The sequence below is a fragment of the Macrobrachium rosenbergii genome, chromosome 19 (genome assembly GCF_040412425.1).
Source record: "Macrobrachium rosenbergii isolate ZJJX-2024 chromosome 19, ASM4041242v1, whole genome shotgun sequence".
NCBI lineage: Eukaryota > Metazoa > Arthropoda > Malacostraca > Decapoda > Palaemonidae > Macrobrachium > Macrobrachium rosenbergii.
In genome coordinates, this window is record NC_089759.1 from 22,641,851 (window position 1) to 22,656,656 (window position 14,806).

Sequence of the window (14,806 nt, forward strand, 5' to 3'; positions counted from 1 at the left end):
TTTTTTTGGTGTGGGGAGGGGTGGAAATCTTGGAAGATTGCGTGAAGACATCAACACTTTTTCACTCCAGTTTATTTTCATTCTCGAAACACGTGACTAAACTTTGACCACATTCCTCTTTTTCGTGCTAAGACACTGGGAATATTTTTTGTTGTCTTTTTAAATTTCTGGGATAATTCATGAAAGAACCTACAATATCTTTACATATTCTACCTTCATTTTTCATTTCCCAAACACGTGACAAATATATTGAGAATATTATTTCTTAAGTTTTCAAATGGGAAATGATAGGCCTATGTACAAAATTCAACGCGAGTCCACATTGCTGATTGATTACAAACAGTGACTTGAGTTCCTATCGCAAGTTGAGTACAATTCGAAGAGAGAGAGAGAGAGAGAGAGAGAGAGAGAGAGAGAGAGAGAGAGAGAAAGCAAATCACATTCTCTTCAGCACGTTCGCCGAGGCTGCTACATCTGGTTTAAGAAGATTCCACCAGCCGTCCCCCAGAGCGGGTAGGGGGGTTGACACGCGATATACCTCCCGTTACTTAAAAGGAACCGACATCCGAGAATCTTTATATACGTATATTTAGCAGATGGCTCCACTCTTGATGTGGAAATGGCTTCCCCACACTCCACCCTACACATCTTCCACTCATAATGTGTCTTGGGTTTTATCCAAGGAAATCTGAGTTCATTATTAACGAAAATGATCTTCTCTTTTCGACTGAGAGAGGGGTTATGTCTCCGTAGACCTCGTGCATATTTTGCTAATAGTTTAGGCCTATTCTGATAACAGTTTTAATAACTAAAACACCTTAAGTGGCTGCATGCTTATACATTCACTTAATGCTAGTTAAACAGGAAGTTGAACTCCGGTGTTCAATATTCATTAGAACGTGGAATATAAACAATAAAAGGAAAACATTAATAGTAGAATACATAGCTGATTCTGTGGATAAATTCAGAATTGAATAGTTCCTTCCACTACAGGGAAGTGACAATAACCTGGACAATGCAGTCAGGCTTAGTGGATTTAAATGAACTGATAACGAATAGTCTGTTGGAAGATGAAGAGGATAATTATGAAGAAATGATTGATTAACATCAATATGGAAAACATACATATCGTTCGCAAGAATATATAATAGTTATGTAAATAAAAGAAATATTGAAAATGAAGAATGGACAAATAATGAGAACAAACGCGTTACAGAAATAGTAGTAAACAGCTATGCATATGTGCACTAGTGTATATAAGACGCGTATGAATATATCTTTCAAAGATATACCCTTCGTTGCTCCACCTGAAGGAACTTGAGTGATAATCTGTTAACATATTTATTGCTCTCTTGAAACACTTTGTTCGTATGTCATAATTTCTTTTTATTTTATTAACTTTGAGATGCTGCTTATCGATATATTAATCAATATATTAACTTGTATAGATATATTAGTTACTTTCTTTACTTATTAGTTTACCGATCTTTTATTTGCAAAATAATAATGCTTCTAATCTCCCCATTCTTGTGGAATCTCCCTAGTGACGTAATTACCTTTGGACATGTCCCATAAGGATATATATAGACATTATTTATGAAAATAATGATAATCTTGATAGAAGTAAGCTGTCGTAAAACTGGCTAAAAGAATTCGAAACTGAGAAGCACCACCAGGTCAAAGCACCAAATGTGTATCATGGGAAACCGCCGTGTGCTTTGGCATTGCCTAATCGAATGACGTCAGAGCTTTCTCCCAGGAGTGGCAGCGAGCGACTCTTTAAATACGGCTGACTCAACCAACAAAATATTCGACGAGGAAATAACAAGGTGCTTAAGGGAGAAGAAGAAGAAGAAGAAGAAGAATATCCTTCAGGAAACTTTTGAAAAGAGTCGGTTGCTTGTCACTTGAGAAATCTGTTGTATGAGACTTGGATGTCAGTATAAGTTTAAGTGAGGGCACGTAACCGGCATGACACAGTAGGTTATCCTGATAGACCTATGTTGGGATAACGTCATCTCTCTCTCTCTCTCCCCCCCCTCTCTTTCTCCCGCCCCCTCTCTCTCTCTCACCGTTAGACTTACTTTTCTATCTCTGTCTGCTAGGGGATCACCAGCACCGTCGGATCGTAAGGAGGTGGTGGAACCCCTGTTGTTGGCTCTAGGTCTACTGACGGAGGCCTGGCCGAATTGTGCGGAAGTCCTGACGCCGTATCCATGCCGAAGGCCTCTCAGCCACTGACCCTTGTATGTACCTGAGGGAAAAAAGGGTATTTCAGGATTCTTCAAATACAATCCTCCACTCATTTCGGGATCTGTTATGAAAGTGGGAATGTACATTATCCTAATGCGCCTCGGCTCTCTTGTAACATAAATTTGGGAGAAAAATCCATAACTACTACTATAAATGATAACATATCCAAAAAGCAAATTCCATAGCTTATAAAAATACCGACAGTTTACCTAGGAAGGATCGTCACGTGAGCGAGACAGTATTTATTCAATGTGATTTTTTAAAACTGTATCTTTAAATTATTTAAATTTTTAAGATAATTATTTTTGTATTTATATTCCAATATCAGTGTCGATACATTGTGAAGATTCTGAAGAAATTTCAACAGGAATGGCTGGAAATTATTTTACTTTAAACTAACTTTAAACAACAAAATCTAGCTTTTTTATTTTAACTAAATCAACTTCATTGCTGAATAAAAAAAACTGAAATTACTTATTAATAGGCTAGATTGAGTTCCTAAAGTGGAAGTATTATTCTGAACCCGACAATTGTTGCAACATTTGTTTATTTTCTATATTAACAAAATACTTATAATGTGGATAATGCAATCACTCTGAAAATTCGAATATTAAACAAAAAGGCTGTAAGATGTTAGTACTACGTGAAAATTTAAAACTTTCTTATTATTGCCTTGAAATGAAAAAAAAAAAATTAAGCCTAAAATTCAGTACCCGTTAGGTCTTAGTACCACATCAAAAACAAAAAACCATTAGGTCTAGGTATTTCAAACATGAAAAGGTTCTCTTTAATAGCAATAAAAGAATCTGTCGCGCCTCTTACCAGAATCGGCGTATGTCTCTGAACCGTAGCCATCTTGGAGGCCGTTGGCCCAAGTACCCTCGTACTTGGCTGCCGAAGAGGTGGATTGTCTGACTCCGTAGCGACCTTTGAAACCCTGAGTCCACTCGCCTCGGTAGACCCAACGGCCTCTCGTCTCAACGCCTAGTCCATGACGCTTGCCGTTCTGCCATTGGCCTTCGTAGGTGCTGCCGCTGTAACGGACGAAAAGGAGGGACGTTAATGCTCACGCTCTGATACAGAGGAAGCTGATGAAATCAAATAAAGGTAAGAAAGGAATCGTTCGATGTTGAGAAAGCCATAAGATTTACTTTCTTGTTACCTTCTTGAGTCTAAGGCTGAATTTTACCTCTTACGTATGTAATGAGCGTGTTTTGATGTTTATAACAGTCATAGACATACATGCAGGAAAGCAATGATACGTGTTCATACATATGAATATAGGTCTACCACGATTTTCTAAAGACACCGTGTACCCTTGTCAGACCGGAGCGTTCATGTAAACAGGCATGAAGTGTTGAATTATATTTACCCACATAACACAAACCGGAAACTGCTGAACCATTTTGCACTTTAGTCATGGCCTATATTTCCGTTTTCATATCGTAATAAACCTTCCATGCTTTTTTTTATTTTCTTGTTATCCACTTTCCAGCTTAACGAAGTCCTGTAAAGAATTTCGACAAAACAAATGGATTTAGCAGTTTTCTTTGAGTTTACAAAACAAGGGAGATCCTTATGGCAACAACCAACCCTCACCCTCCCCTCCACCGGAGTCTGTTGATCTGCTCTGCCGGAAAATCTGACGACGGGAAGGGCTTCGCCGAACTTTCGAAGCGTCGCGGTTACCATGGCAACGGCCTTGCCGGTGTGCTTCGACTGTTAAACAATCCAGCCAGGCCTTTTGAAAAAGCGCATGCGAATGTTTTCCATCTTTTCCACTTCAGAATTGGACGAGAAACAGGTTCCGAATGCAGCCTCGAAGTCCATTTTGGTAATCTAGTTGTTAATATCATAATAATAATTACTATAATTACTATTTAACATATAAAAACGTTTTTATACGAAATACTCCTATCTCTCCCAAAATATAATCACTTGTTGCCAGTCACAAAGTTCTTCTTAAGAGGAACCAAAGCCATAACCTCGTGCAGTTGAAAATTGCATGCATATCAAGGGCAATAATGGAATGCATTCATTCATTTACATTTTATGTTGACTTGTAACTCACTGTTGTGTGATCAGTATTCTATTCTATCTCTCCTCTATTTCCTTATTTTATTCTTAAAGAATAATAATAATAATAATAATAATAATAATAATAATAATAATAATAATAATAATAATAATAATAATAAAATCCGAGAGTATCTGATCTTGTTTGTCCTCCCCTGGGTGACAGTAGGGGAGACACGACACAGCCACCCATCACCCGTAAACAGGTTTGTCCGACCTGGGTGGGGCAGGGTAGGTAGGGGAATGAGAGAGTAGGGGAGACATCCACCCTCCTCTGCAAGCCTGTTTGCCCACCCCCATGTAGGTAGGGGATCGAGATGGTAGGAGAAACAGCAGCCCCGAGTTCCAGCGCGCGTAGCGTGCGCCAACAAGCTTGTAATAATGATAATAATTTTGTACCTGCGGTTCTCAACCTCGCTTCATCACTGTGAGGTATCTGGCAATCAGTGCACTGTAGCGAGTCACAGACAGTAGGAAAAAGGACATAAGGCAATCTTCGTAGCGGGGTGGTGCTGTCAGTGCACTTCAGGCCGTCGTCAGTGCACCTCACTAGGTTCAATGTAGGCATTACTCAAGGCTCATCGTAGCTTCCCTTCGGCCTCAAGCTGCAACCCCTTTCATTCCTTTTACTGTACCTCCATTCATATTCTCTTTCTTCCATCTTGCTATCCACCCTCTGCTAACAATTGTTTCATAGTGCAAAACTGCGAGGTTTTCCTCCTGTTACACATTTAAAGCCTTTTTATACTCAGTTTTCCTTTCATAGGTCCCGGCGCTTGGCCTTTGGCCTAAATCTTAAATACGATACTACCCTACACAAGGGAGTTCACGTAAGGACTACGGAGAGATAGACACCTGAAAGTGTGTGTCTGACAGGGGGATAAGGAGCGCGGAAATGATTATGTTTATCCCGCGCACGTTTATTTTCGCAGGGCGTGAGGAATCGCTTTTAAAACAACTGGCACACTCACGTGCGCACGTCTCTCTCTCTCTCTCTCTCTCTCTCTCTCTCTCTCTCTCTCTCTCTCTCTCTCTCTCTGCATGTCTGATTCTTTCTCTGTCTGTTTACCTTGTGTTATTCCACTCTCAATCTCTCTCTCTCTCTCTCCCCTTCTTTACCTGACTGAAATATGTCTGATTTTCTTTACCCCTTTGTCTGATTCTTTCTCTGTGTTATTTTCACCTCTCTCTCTCTCTCTCTCTCTCTCTCTTCATGCACAATTTAAAGTCACTTGATGTAAGAGAGAAAATAACCTCGCCATCTGTACATTCTTTTTAAACTGCTAACTCTATGGAACAAGAAACCTAGCACCCTTATCTAGCCCAGACCAAAGAATGGGACCTTAACCTATCTTAAAAGACACAAGATTGTAAATCGGGAAAAACGGAAGTAAGAAGAGATTGCCAAAGTTTTCGCATCCATTTCCAATTCGTCTTAGAATAGAATAGAGAATTTAGGCCAAAGGCCTAGCGCTGGGACCTATGAGGTCATTCAGCGCCGAAACGGAAACTGGCAGGACAGTAAGAAGGTTTGAACGGTGTAACAGGCGAAAAACCTCCCATTTGCACTATGAAACGATTGTTAGAGAGGGTGGAAAGTCAGATGGAAGAGAGAGAATATGAACGGAGGTACAGTAAAAGGAATGAAAATGGGATGCAGCTAAGGGCCGGAGGGACGCTGCAAAGACCCTTAAGTAATGCCTACATTGCACCACGTGAGGTGCACTGGCGGCACTACCCCCTACGGGGCCAATTCGTCTTACGCTTTCTCTTCCAAAGAGCGTAAGAAATAAACGAAGAGGGAAGCAGTCACGATGACCTACCCAGATTAAGCCTCTCTGATATAACCGCCCCCTTGACTCGCCTCTCTTTGCACAGGTAACTCGGCTTAAAAAAAAAAAAAAAAAAAAAAAAAAAGATAATCACTTATTGGCAACCGAGTCTGCGGAGGAATTGCACAACTCGCTTTTGAAGTTCATTTCTTAATGCCATCTCGATGATGCGTTCGCTTTAGCACAGTCTTCAGCAAATAGAGTAATGCTTTTGGATGAAAACTTTACCTATGGTAAGACAAGATGAAGAAATGGTAAAGTTATATAATTTTAAACTGCAAAATCGTCCATGCAACATTGCTAAATGGCTTAATCTATTATTTTCCTTGGATTGCCATTTCATCTATACTGAAAAGCAAAGAGTAAAAGAAGTAGTGAAGGAACATAAAATTTATATGGAATGCAATATGATAACGATCTGTCTAAAAAACAATATATCCCGTACAAAACCAAGAATAAGGAATAAGTATCAGAAAAAGGATACTTAACCTCAATATAACTACAATATAAAACAGTGCAGATGTTGTAAAACCAAAGTAGATTGTATTTGAAATGCCTAACTGAGACTTATGGCCAAAAATATTTCATTCTAATTTCGTTTCCTTTGACTTGTTTTACTTAGCTTATTGTATTAAGCAGCAAAGTTGTTTATGGTAATAAAGTGCATTGCTGTAATTTCACTTCCTTATGAAAGGAAATTATGAGAAATAAAGTTGTTAATGGTAATACATTACTATAACTGAATTTCCTGTGACTTTTTTAAGTTTCACGCACAATAAAAATCATCACTTCCTCTGTTCAATAAGCAATAAAGTTGATTTACGAGAAATCTCAATAAAGAAACCCACCATTTCTGCAATTTGAACTTTTTAAAGGTCGTTTGTTACGACAGAAGCAGACATAATATTTGTTTTCCGTCGTAAATAGTCAGATTCTGTTTTGATAAATTTAGTGCGGATTGTTCAGGTAAATAGAATTACGTGTCTTTGCCATTAAAAATTGTAGAGCTCTCTCTCTCTCTCTTATACATATATACATACATACATACATATATATATGTATATATATATATTATATATATACATATATATAAACCTTAAGCCGTTTCCCTGAGTTGCAGTGAATTTTAAATAAATCGTCTACAGATTATAATAAAAAATTACACTTACACACGCATATATATATATATATATATATATATATATATATATATATATATATATATATATATATATATATATATATATATATATATATATATATACATATACGTGCGCGCGCGCGCATATCTGTGAGGTAACCCATTCTTTCAAGGTGCAGTATTTTCTTGTATCTCAATAAGGCTTTGAATGCCTCAGCAGCAACCGCAGGTTTCACTTGTGGATGAAGTGTGGCTAAGTGTCAATGTGTGGTTGAATCTGTTCGCAACGAGAGAGTGGCCAGCGTGATCTATCACACTGGCTGATCTCAGGTACTTCTCTTAGGTAAAAATAATTATTAAAACTCTCTCTCTCTCTCTCTTCCTTTTTTGTATATGTTGTAATCTTTATCCGAATTTCTGAGTATATCTCTGTTTACCCCCTCTCTCTCTCTCTCTCTCTCTCTCTCTCTCTCTCTCTCTCTCTCTCTCTCTCTCTCTCTCTCAACAATTTAAAACAGGTATTTGAAAAGTGGTTTCATTTCAAATATGTTAATCTCGTACTTCCAGGGATATAGAGACATACGTAGAGGCTGACCTACTGTCCTAGTTATGTGCAGGCAATTCGTACCGTTAAGCGTACCCTTGGGACATTATGTACTGTCTCAAAGCTCTGTCCGAACGTACCTTTATTGTGCAGACTTAAAAAGGAGTCTGTATATATATATATATATATATATATATATATATATATATATATATATATATATATATATATATATATATATTTATATATATATATATATATATATATATATATATATATATATAATTTGTATATGTGTGTGTGCCCGGGCACGTGTACAGTTATACACCACAAATGTGAAAGCAAACCAACGCAATGATTTAAGTACACAATTTGTCCCTCGGAATGTGAAAATGCAAAACATAGTCTTAAATATTTGCATACTGAGAAAATGCGAAACGTAATCTGAATCATTTGCATACCTCAAAGCACTGACAACAAAATGTCTTGAAATAAATTCTTGATTATTTAATGGTGGTGAGAATTCATGTCAGTCTTAACGAATTCTACAAGGAATACGGCAAGTCAATATGACTTGAAAGGTACGATTACAGTGCCCTCTGGCTCCTGATTGAAAGATGCAAACTCTAGGGAAATAATGTCTTGTTTTTAGTATTATTTCCAATATGCATAAAACTGCGCACGCGCACACACCGATAAAGCCAATTATTACGGAGCGAAATACAGCTGTAATGCATAACATACTTGCAGATTATTTAGCAGAAATAACTGCCTTTACCTGAATTCTACGATAGTTGTAACTTCTTCAGTCAATTTTGTGAACATTCGAATAACTTCCAATACGGATCTTCGAGACAAATGATTTTCTTACAAGAATTAGGGAATATTTTGAGTCTTCATTTCTACACTGAATGAGATTAAGAGGTGAAACGCTTTTTAGTTTTCTGTAAAAGAAAACTATTGAGATGATTTTGTCCGTTCGCCAGCACTTTTTCTGTCCGCCCTCAGATCTTAAAAACTACTGAGGCTAGAGGGCTGCAAATTGGTATGTTGATCATCCACCCTCCAGTCATCAAACATACCAAATTGCAGCCATCTAGCCTCAGTGGTTTTGATTTTATTTAAGGCTAAAGTTAGCCATAATCGTGCTTCTGGGAACGTATAGGATAGGCCACTACCGCGGCTCATACAGCATTACACCGAGACCACCGAAAGATAGATCTATAGTCAGTGGCTTTGATTATACGCCGTAGCGGCTGTACAGAAAATTTGATTGCGCCGAAGAAACTTTTTTACTTATTCAAATAATTAAAACGTATACCATGTGGCGCTTCCATTCAAGTTCTTTGACAAGTAAGGAGTTTAAGGAGGCCATTAAGGATTATTTACGCAACCTGGCGCAGGTATGATTTAGGTATTTATTCAGTAACAGACGACTGCTTAGAGCTCATTGTTAATGGAATTAAAAAAAAAAAGGCATGATGCCTAGAGAAGAAATTAAAGTCGTGTACATTTTAATGCTCATATTCGTACCGAATATCAACAGAAGTATTAAGTATTTATGAAAATACTTTATCTTAACCTGTTCCTTATTGTTTAAAAGTTTGCATGCGTTGTATTCTATAGCTGAAAGCAGAGGAAAAGCGATATGGAAGAATATTTGGCCTTTGGACCTACTGTAACTGTTATGAAGTCTGCCAAAACTAATCCCAGTAAAAGAAATGAGGCTTTGCTTTACTGATTTAATAAACTATCGTAAATTTTGCATGCCTTGTTTCAAAGTTAAAATTAGGAAGTAAGTTCTAAGTGATATTCTCCTAATTCGCTCTTAACAACATGCAGTATACAATCTTTGCTGATGACACTTCATGGCAAATATATGCTTATTTTATATTTACATTTTCAGGCTTACGATTTTGGTAAATTTATCATGATGAAACATTATTAGTACAAGTGTATATATATATACACACACACACACACACACACACACACACACACACATATATATATATATATATATATATATATATATACATATACATATATATATGTATACTATATGTATATGTATATATATACAATATATACATACATACATAGACACATATTTTTATATATATATATATATATATATATATATATATATATATATATATATATATACACACACACACACACATGTACACTAGCTTATTAAATGCAGAAGAGTTTAAAGACATTATCATAACATTTCAACGGTTCAAGACCCCGGGTTTTAAATAAAACTGTTGCTGATTCGGCAGCCGAAAGTTGCCAGGGGAGGTCGAAGCCGTGACGTCATCGCTTCCCTGGAAATGTTTACCTTGGGCACTGCAGCCTCTCACGTGCTAAGCACACAGTCACAGATCACAACACAAAATAGACCTCCCTTTGATACGCCGCGCCTCGGCCAGGAGAAAAAAACAAAATTCGACCAGGCGAAAAAATGAATTTGAAAAAATTATCATGAGTTATTAACTATAATTACAATAGTAATAAGATGAATTCGAAAAAAATTATAATGATTTATTGACTGTAATTACATTAATAATAATAATACGAGTCATTAAATTACGCATTATAATTACTGAAGAGTCTTTATGAAAATAAAAGAGTTGACCAGACAAAAATACAAGAATTGACCAGGCAAAAAGAGATGCATTCGAAAAAATTATAATGAATTATTGAAAAAAATTACATTAATACTAATTATACCACTAATTAAACGACACATTATAATTAATGAAAAACCTTTTTTTAACATTTATAATTCGTATTATCTTCAATGAAATTATCAGGGAATATCAGCGAAGATTTTGGCTGCTTTGGACAAAATTATAATTTTCCTCTCTACAGATATTCAGTATAATTATACAATAAGATGCTGTATTATAAAGAAAAAATCTATTCAAGTATTATTTAAGAACTCGAGTGTAATTTATCTGTTCTTTGGTTCTCGTGTGGTATAGTAGGAAAGGGGTATTTTAGCAGTAACATATAATAAGCCATTTTGTAAGACCCTCTGATGCCGTCAGTCTCAAAACTCCGCCTTCGGAACTGTGGAAGTTGTTCAATAAAAAGATAAATACTCATAAAACGAATATAAATAACATACGCAATAACAATGTATCTCCACACTAAGGACAGAGTCATTACAAAAACCATCAGGCCTTTAATTTATAAAATGGAGGCAAAATATATCGGGTTGTCACACTCTACGGTTATAGTACGCCATATTTCACTTCCTATCACAATTCCTAAAACCATTCTTGTTAACTATTCGACTTCAAACTGATCACAATCGAATAACAACCAGGTACATAATTCAGGCTTACGTAGCTCACGTCCTCTCCTGGGATCGACCTTAGAACGCCCGCTAGTGAACCGAGGCTCCTCTTTATTAACCACGAGAGAGAGAGAGAGAGAGAGAGAGAGAGAGAGAGAGCGAGATGATTCAGTGGTTTTCCTTGACTTTTAATTTACCAGAGGATATTCATGATTGTGATCGTGAGTGTGTCACATTATCTGAACTCTCTCTCTCTCTCTCTCTCTCTCTCTCTCTCTCTCTCTCTCTCTCTCTCTCTCTCTCTCTCTCTCTCTCTCAACGACGTCTGCTGCTCCAATCTTTGTTTTACAAGTTTCATCAATTTTCTTTAGATATAAACTCCTCCGCTAGTTACTCTTTCTTTATTTTCCTTCTCTCTAGAATAGCGGGATCTCCAGCATGCTTTGGTCTTTCAGAAAACTGACTTCATCCACGTCGGCGAGATGAGTACGAAAGAGGCCGGCCGGTTCCAATATTCTTACGATATCAAGTCCATACAGCTGCAAATTGGGTTATCCTGTGGGTGAATGTTTAAGTTTGTATGCATTTTACGAGATACAGAGTGTATGCTGCATGAATACACATTTAGTTACAAAGACAAATTCTGTATGATTTGTATGTATGTATCCTGACATGAGATCACGAACTTTTATTTTATGAGAATGCTGATGCAAAGGAAGAACTTGTATGTTTGTGTGTGTGTGTGTGTGTGTGATTGAGATCCTATGAACGTCTGTAACTTTGTATGTATTTCTGCCAGATTAAGAACGGCTATTTAGTGAACGTACAGTTACAGAGGCTATTGTGTGTGTTTGTGTGTGCGCTCATTTCTTCGTGCAAAAGCGTATTTACCCATACGAGATTAAGGACGTTTCTGCCACGAGCATAAAGGTACAAAGAGAGAGAGAGAGAGAGAGAGAGAGAGAGAGAGAGAGAGAGAGAGAGAGAGAGAGAGAGAGAGAGACCTTTATCTGCTGGCGACGCCGTCTTTGTTTGTATGCCTACGTCGTTCTAATATTGTAGAGATAGCATGTATTTGTGTACATGTGTATGTACGAACTCCTGCACGTGTTTACACCCCGTGTAGGCGGGAAGTGAATAGTTACACACAGCCTCTTAGTCGTTTAAAGTGTGTCTGCGGATGAGAGCGAATAACTTCCTGTGCGGACAATCAATATCTCCTGGGCTCTCTTTAATACAGCGCTGTCATCTCGTTTCCGTGTTTTAGGTAAACCGCTTCCTGTTACACACATACACACACAGACGTACACAATACACTCACATGCAGGTAAATTCTCCGTTGCATAATGATGCATTTTCTAAAGACTCATAATTGTATTGTACGTTGGCAGCCTGCAAACATACGCCATTAAAAAACCTCTCTTTGACGCGAGCGAGATAGAAGCCTGCAACTGCATATGTTCAAGTCGTTCCACGTGTAGGACTAGTAAAGATAACGCGTTGTTTTATTCTGAAGAAGTTTGGCTTAACTCACTGAATACTTTAGGTCTGTAATGAGAGACGCTGTGCCTGCGAGGTGCAGAATAACGCTTTATTACAGTACGATCACAGTACCCCTTTAAAACACAAGGCGTTTCCGGTGCCTCTTCTTCGATAGTTCTTAAGCATTGCTTAGGTAGCTCCACAGATATAATATTGCTAATGTTTTCGCGGCAAGATGATGCTTATTGTAGCTCAGTTTCCTTTCAGAAAAATAGTTTTCATTATTCAGTTTGAACGATTACTTTAATACAGTGAACTCATGTATCCCAATGAACTTAGAATGTCATTGCATAACTTTAAAAAGCATCGAAGAGGTTGTTATCTGAGTTATAATAATAATAATAATAATAATAATAATAATAATAATAATAATAATAATAATAATAATGGAATTAATGTCTGTTTAGGAACGGACGTGTGTTGCCTCTTTTTCATAAAAAAATCGTCAAGGCCGTAACCTTTAGCACGTGAGAGAGAGAGAGAGAGAGAGAGAGAGAGAGAGAGAGAGAGAGAGAGAGAGAGAGAGGTACGTAGAGTGAAAGAGAGAAAAGTTAGCAAAGAGCAAGAGAAGGGGGATGGTGTTAGAAGATAGACAGATAAATAGATAGATTATAGTCTCGACAAATGTCAATCATTTCCAGCAATATTTTATGACCGTGAACGGGAAAGACTTCAAAAATCAATATTTCATTTGAATGGGGTGATTACTATGAAGATTAATGAAGGGAGATTACTGTATGGATGTTACTGTGGGAGAACTCATGTAGATTTGCACTCTGAAACGGCGTTACGTTAGATACTGATACTGTCACAGAATGACAATGAGAATGTACTGAGGCCTCTCTTAAGTATGACTGAATAGTTGCTCTGCTGAAGGAAATTGTGTTACCATGGAGAATTAACCTCAAGACCTACATTTAAGGTTACTTCAGTGGTGAAGTCTACGGGATGAAATTAATATATTGCTTTTGAGAAAAAATAATATAATATGACATGAGATCGATCAATTGGAATCTCCACCGAGAAAGGCCTTTTATAGATAACAAAAAACCTTTGAGAATCTCTTTAACTATGACCCTGTAGGGATACCGTTGAGAGCGAGGTGTTGAAGTTACCTCCAAAAATAACCCTTTTAAACCCATCTATATGAATAAAGGGTTACCTCTGGGTAGGGTGACCTTAAGTTACATTAAAGAATAACCCTTTGGAAAAAAAATCTCACACAACAGTCTAATGGGGCTATCTTTGTAAATGGCCAAAATGGATTTCGAATAACGCTATAGAATGACATTGCAAAATGTTCCCTTAATAACACTGCAAGAATGTTCCCTTAATAACATTGCAAAAATGCTCCCTTAATAACATTGCAAAACGCTCCCTTAATAACATTGCAAGAATGTTCCCTTAATAACACTGCAAGAATGCTCCCTTAATAACATTGCAATAAAGTTCCCCTTAATAGCATTGCAAGAATGTTCCTTTAATAACATTGCAAGATTATTCCCTTAATAACATTGAACGAATGTTCCATTAATAACATTGCAAGAATGTTCCGTTAATAACATTGCAAGAATGTTCCCTTAATAACACTGCAAGATTATTCCCTTATTAACATTGAACGAATGTTCCATTAATAACATTGCAAGAATGTTCCGTTAATAACAATGCAAGAATGTTCCCTTAATAACACTGCAAGATTATTCCCTTATTAACATTGAACGAATGTTCCCTTAATAACATATTAAGAATGGTCCCTTAATAACATTGCAATATGTTCCCTAAATAACACTGCAAGATTATTCCCTTACAAACGTTGCATAAATGTCCCTTTAATGACTGAAAGAATGTTCCCTTAATAACATTGCAAAGAATGTTCCCTCAGTAACATTGCGAGAATGTTCCCTTAATAACATTGCAAAAATGTTCCCTTAATAACTGCAATAATGTTCCCTTAATAACACTGCAAGAATGTTCCATTAATAACTGAAAGAATGTTCCCTTAATAACATTGCAAGAGTGTTCCCTTAGTAACGTTGCAAAAATGTTTCCATAACATTGCAAGAATGCTCCCTTAATAACATTGCACGCATGCTCCCTTAATAGCATTGCAA

At 37.0% G+C, this 14,806-nt stretch overlaps 1 protein-coding gene across 3 annotated transcripts in view; it reads right to left on the minus strand.

The window, feature by feature from the left end:
• jp (junctophilin) overlaps positions 1–14,806 on the minus strand; it is a 190,040-nt gene that overhangs the window by 12,652 nt on the left and 162,582 nt on the right. For all 3 annotated transcript variants that reach the window (XM_067121269.1, XM_067121268.1, XM_067121267.1), the window contains exons 2-3: positions 3,076–3,287; positions 2,085–2,254 (exon numbers count right to left, since the gene is read on the minus strand). In XM_067121269.1, coding sequence (XP_066977370.1) covers positions 2,085–2,254; positions 3,076–3,287 — 382 coding nt within the window. The remainder of the gene's footprint in view (positions 1–2,084; positions 2,255–3,075; positions 3,288–14,806) is intronic.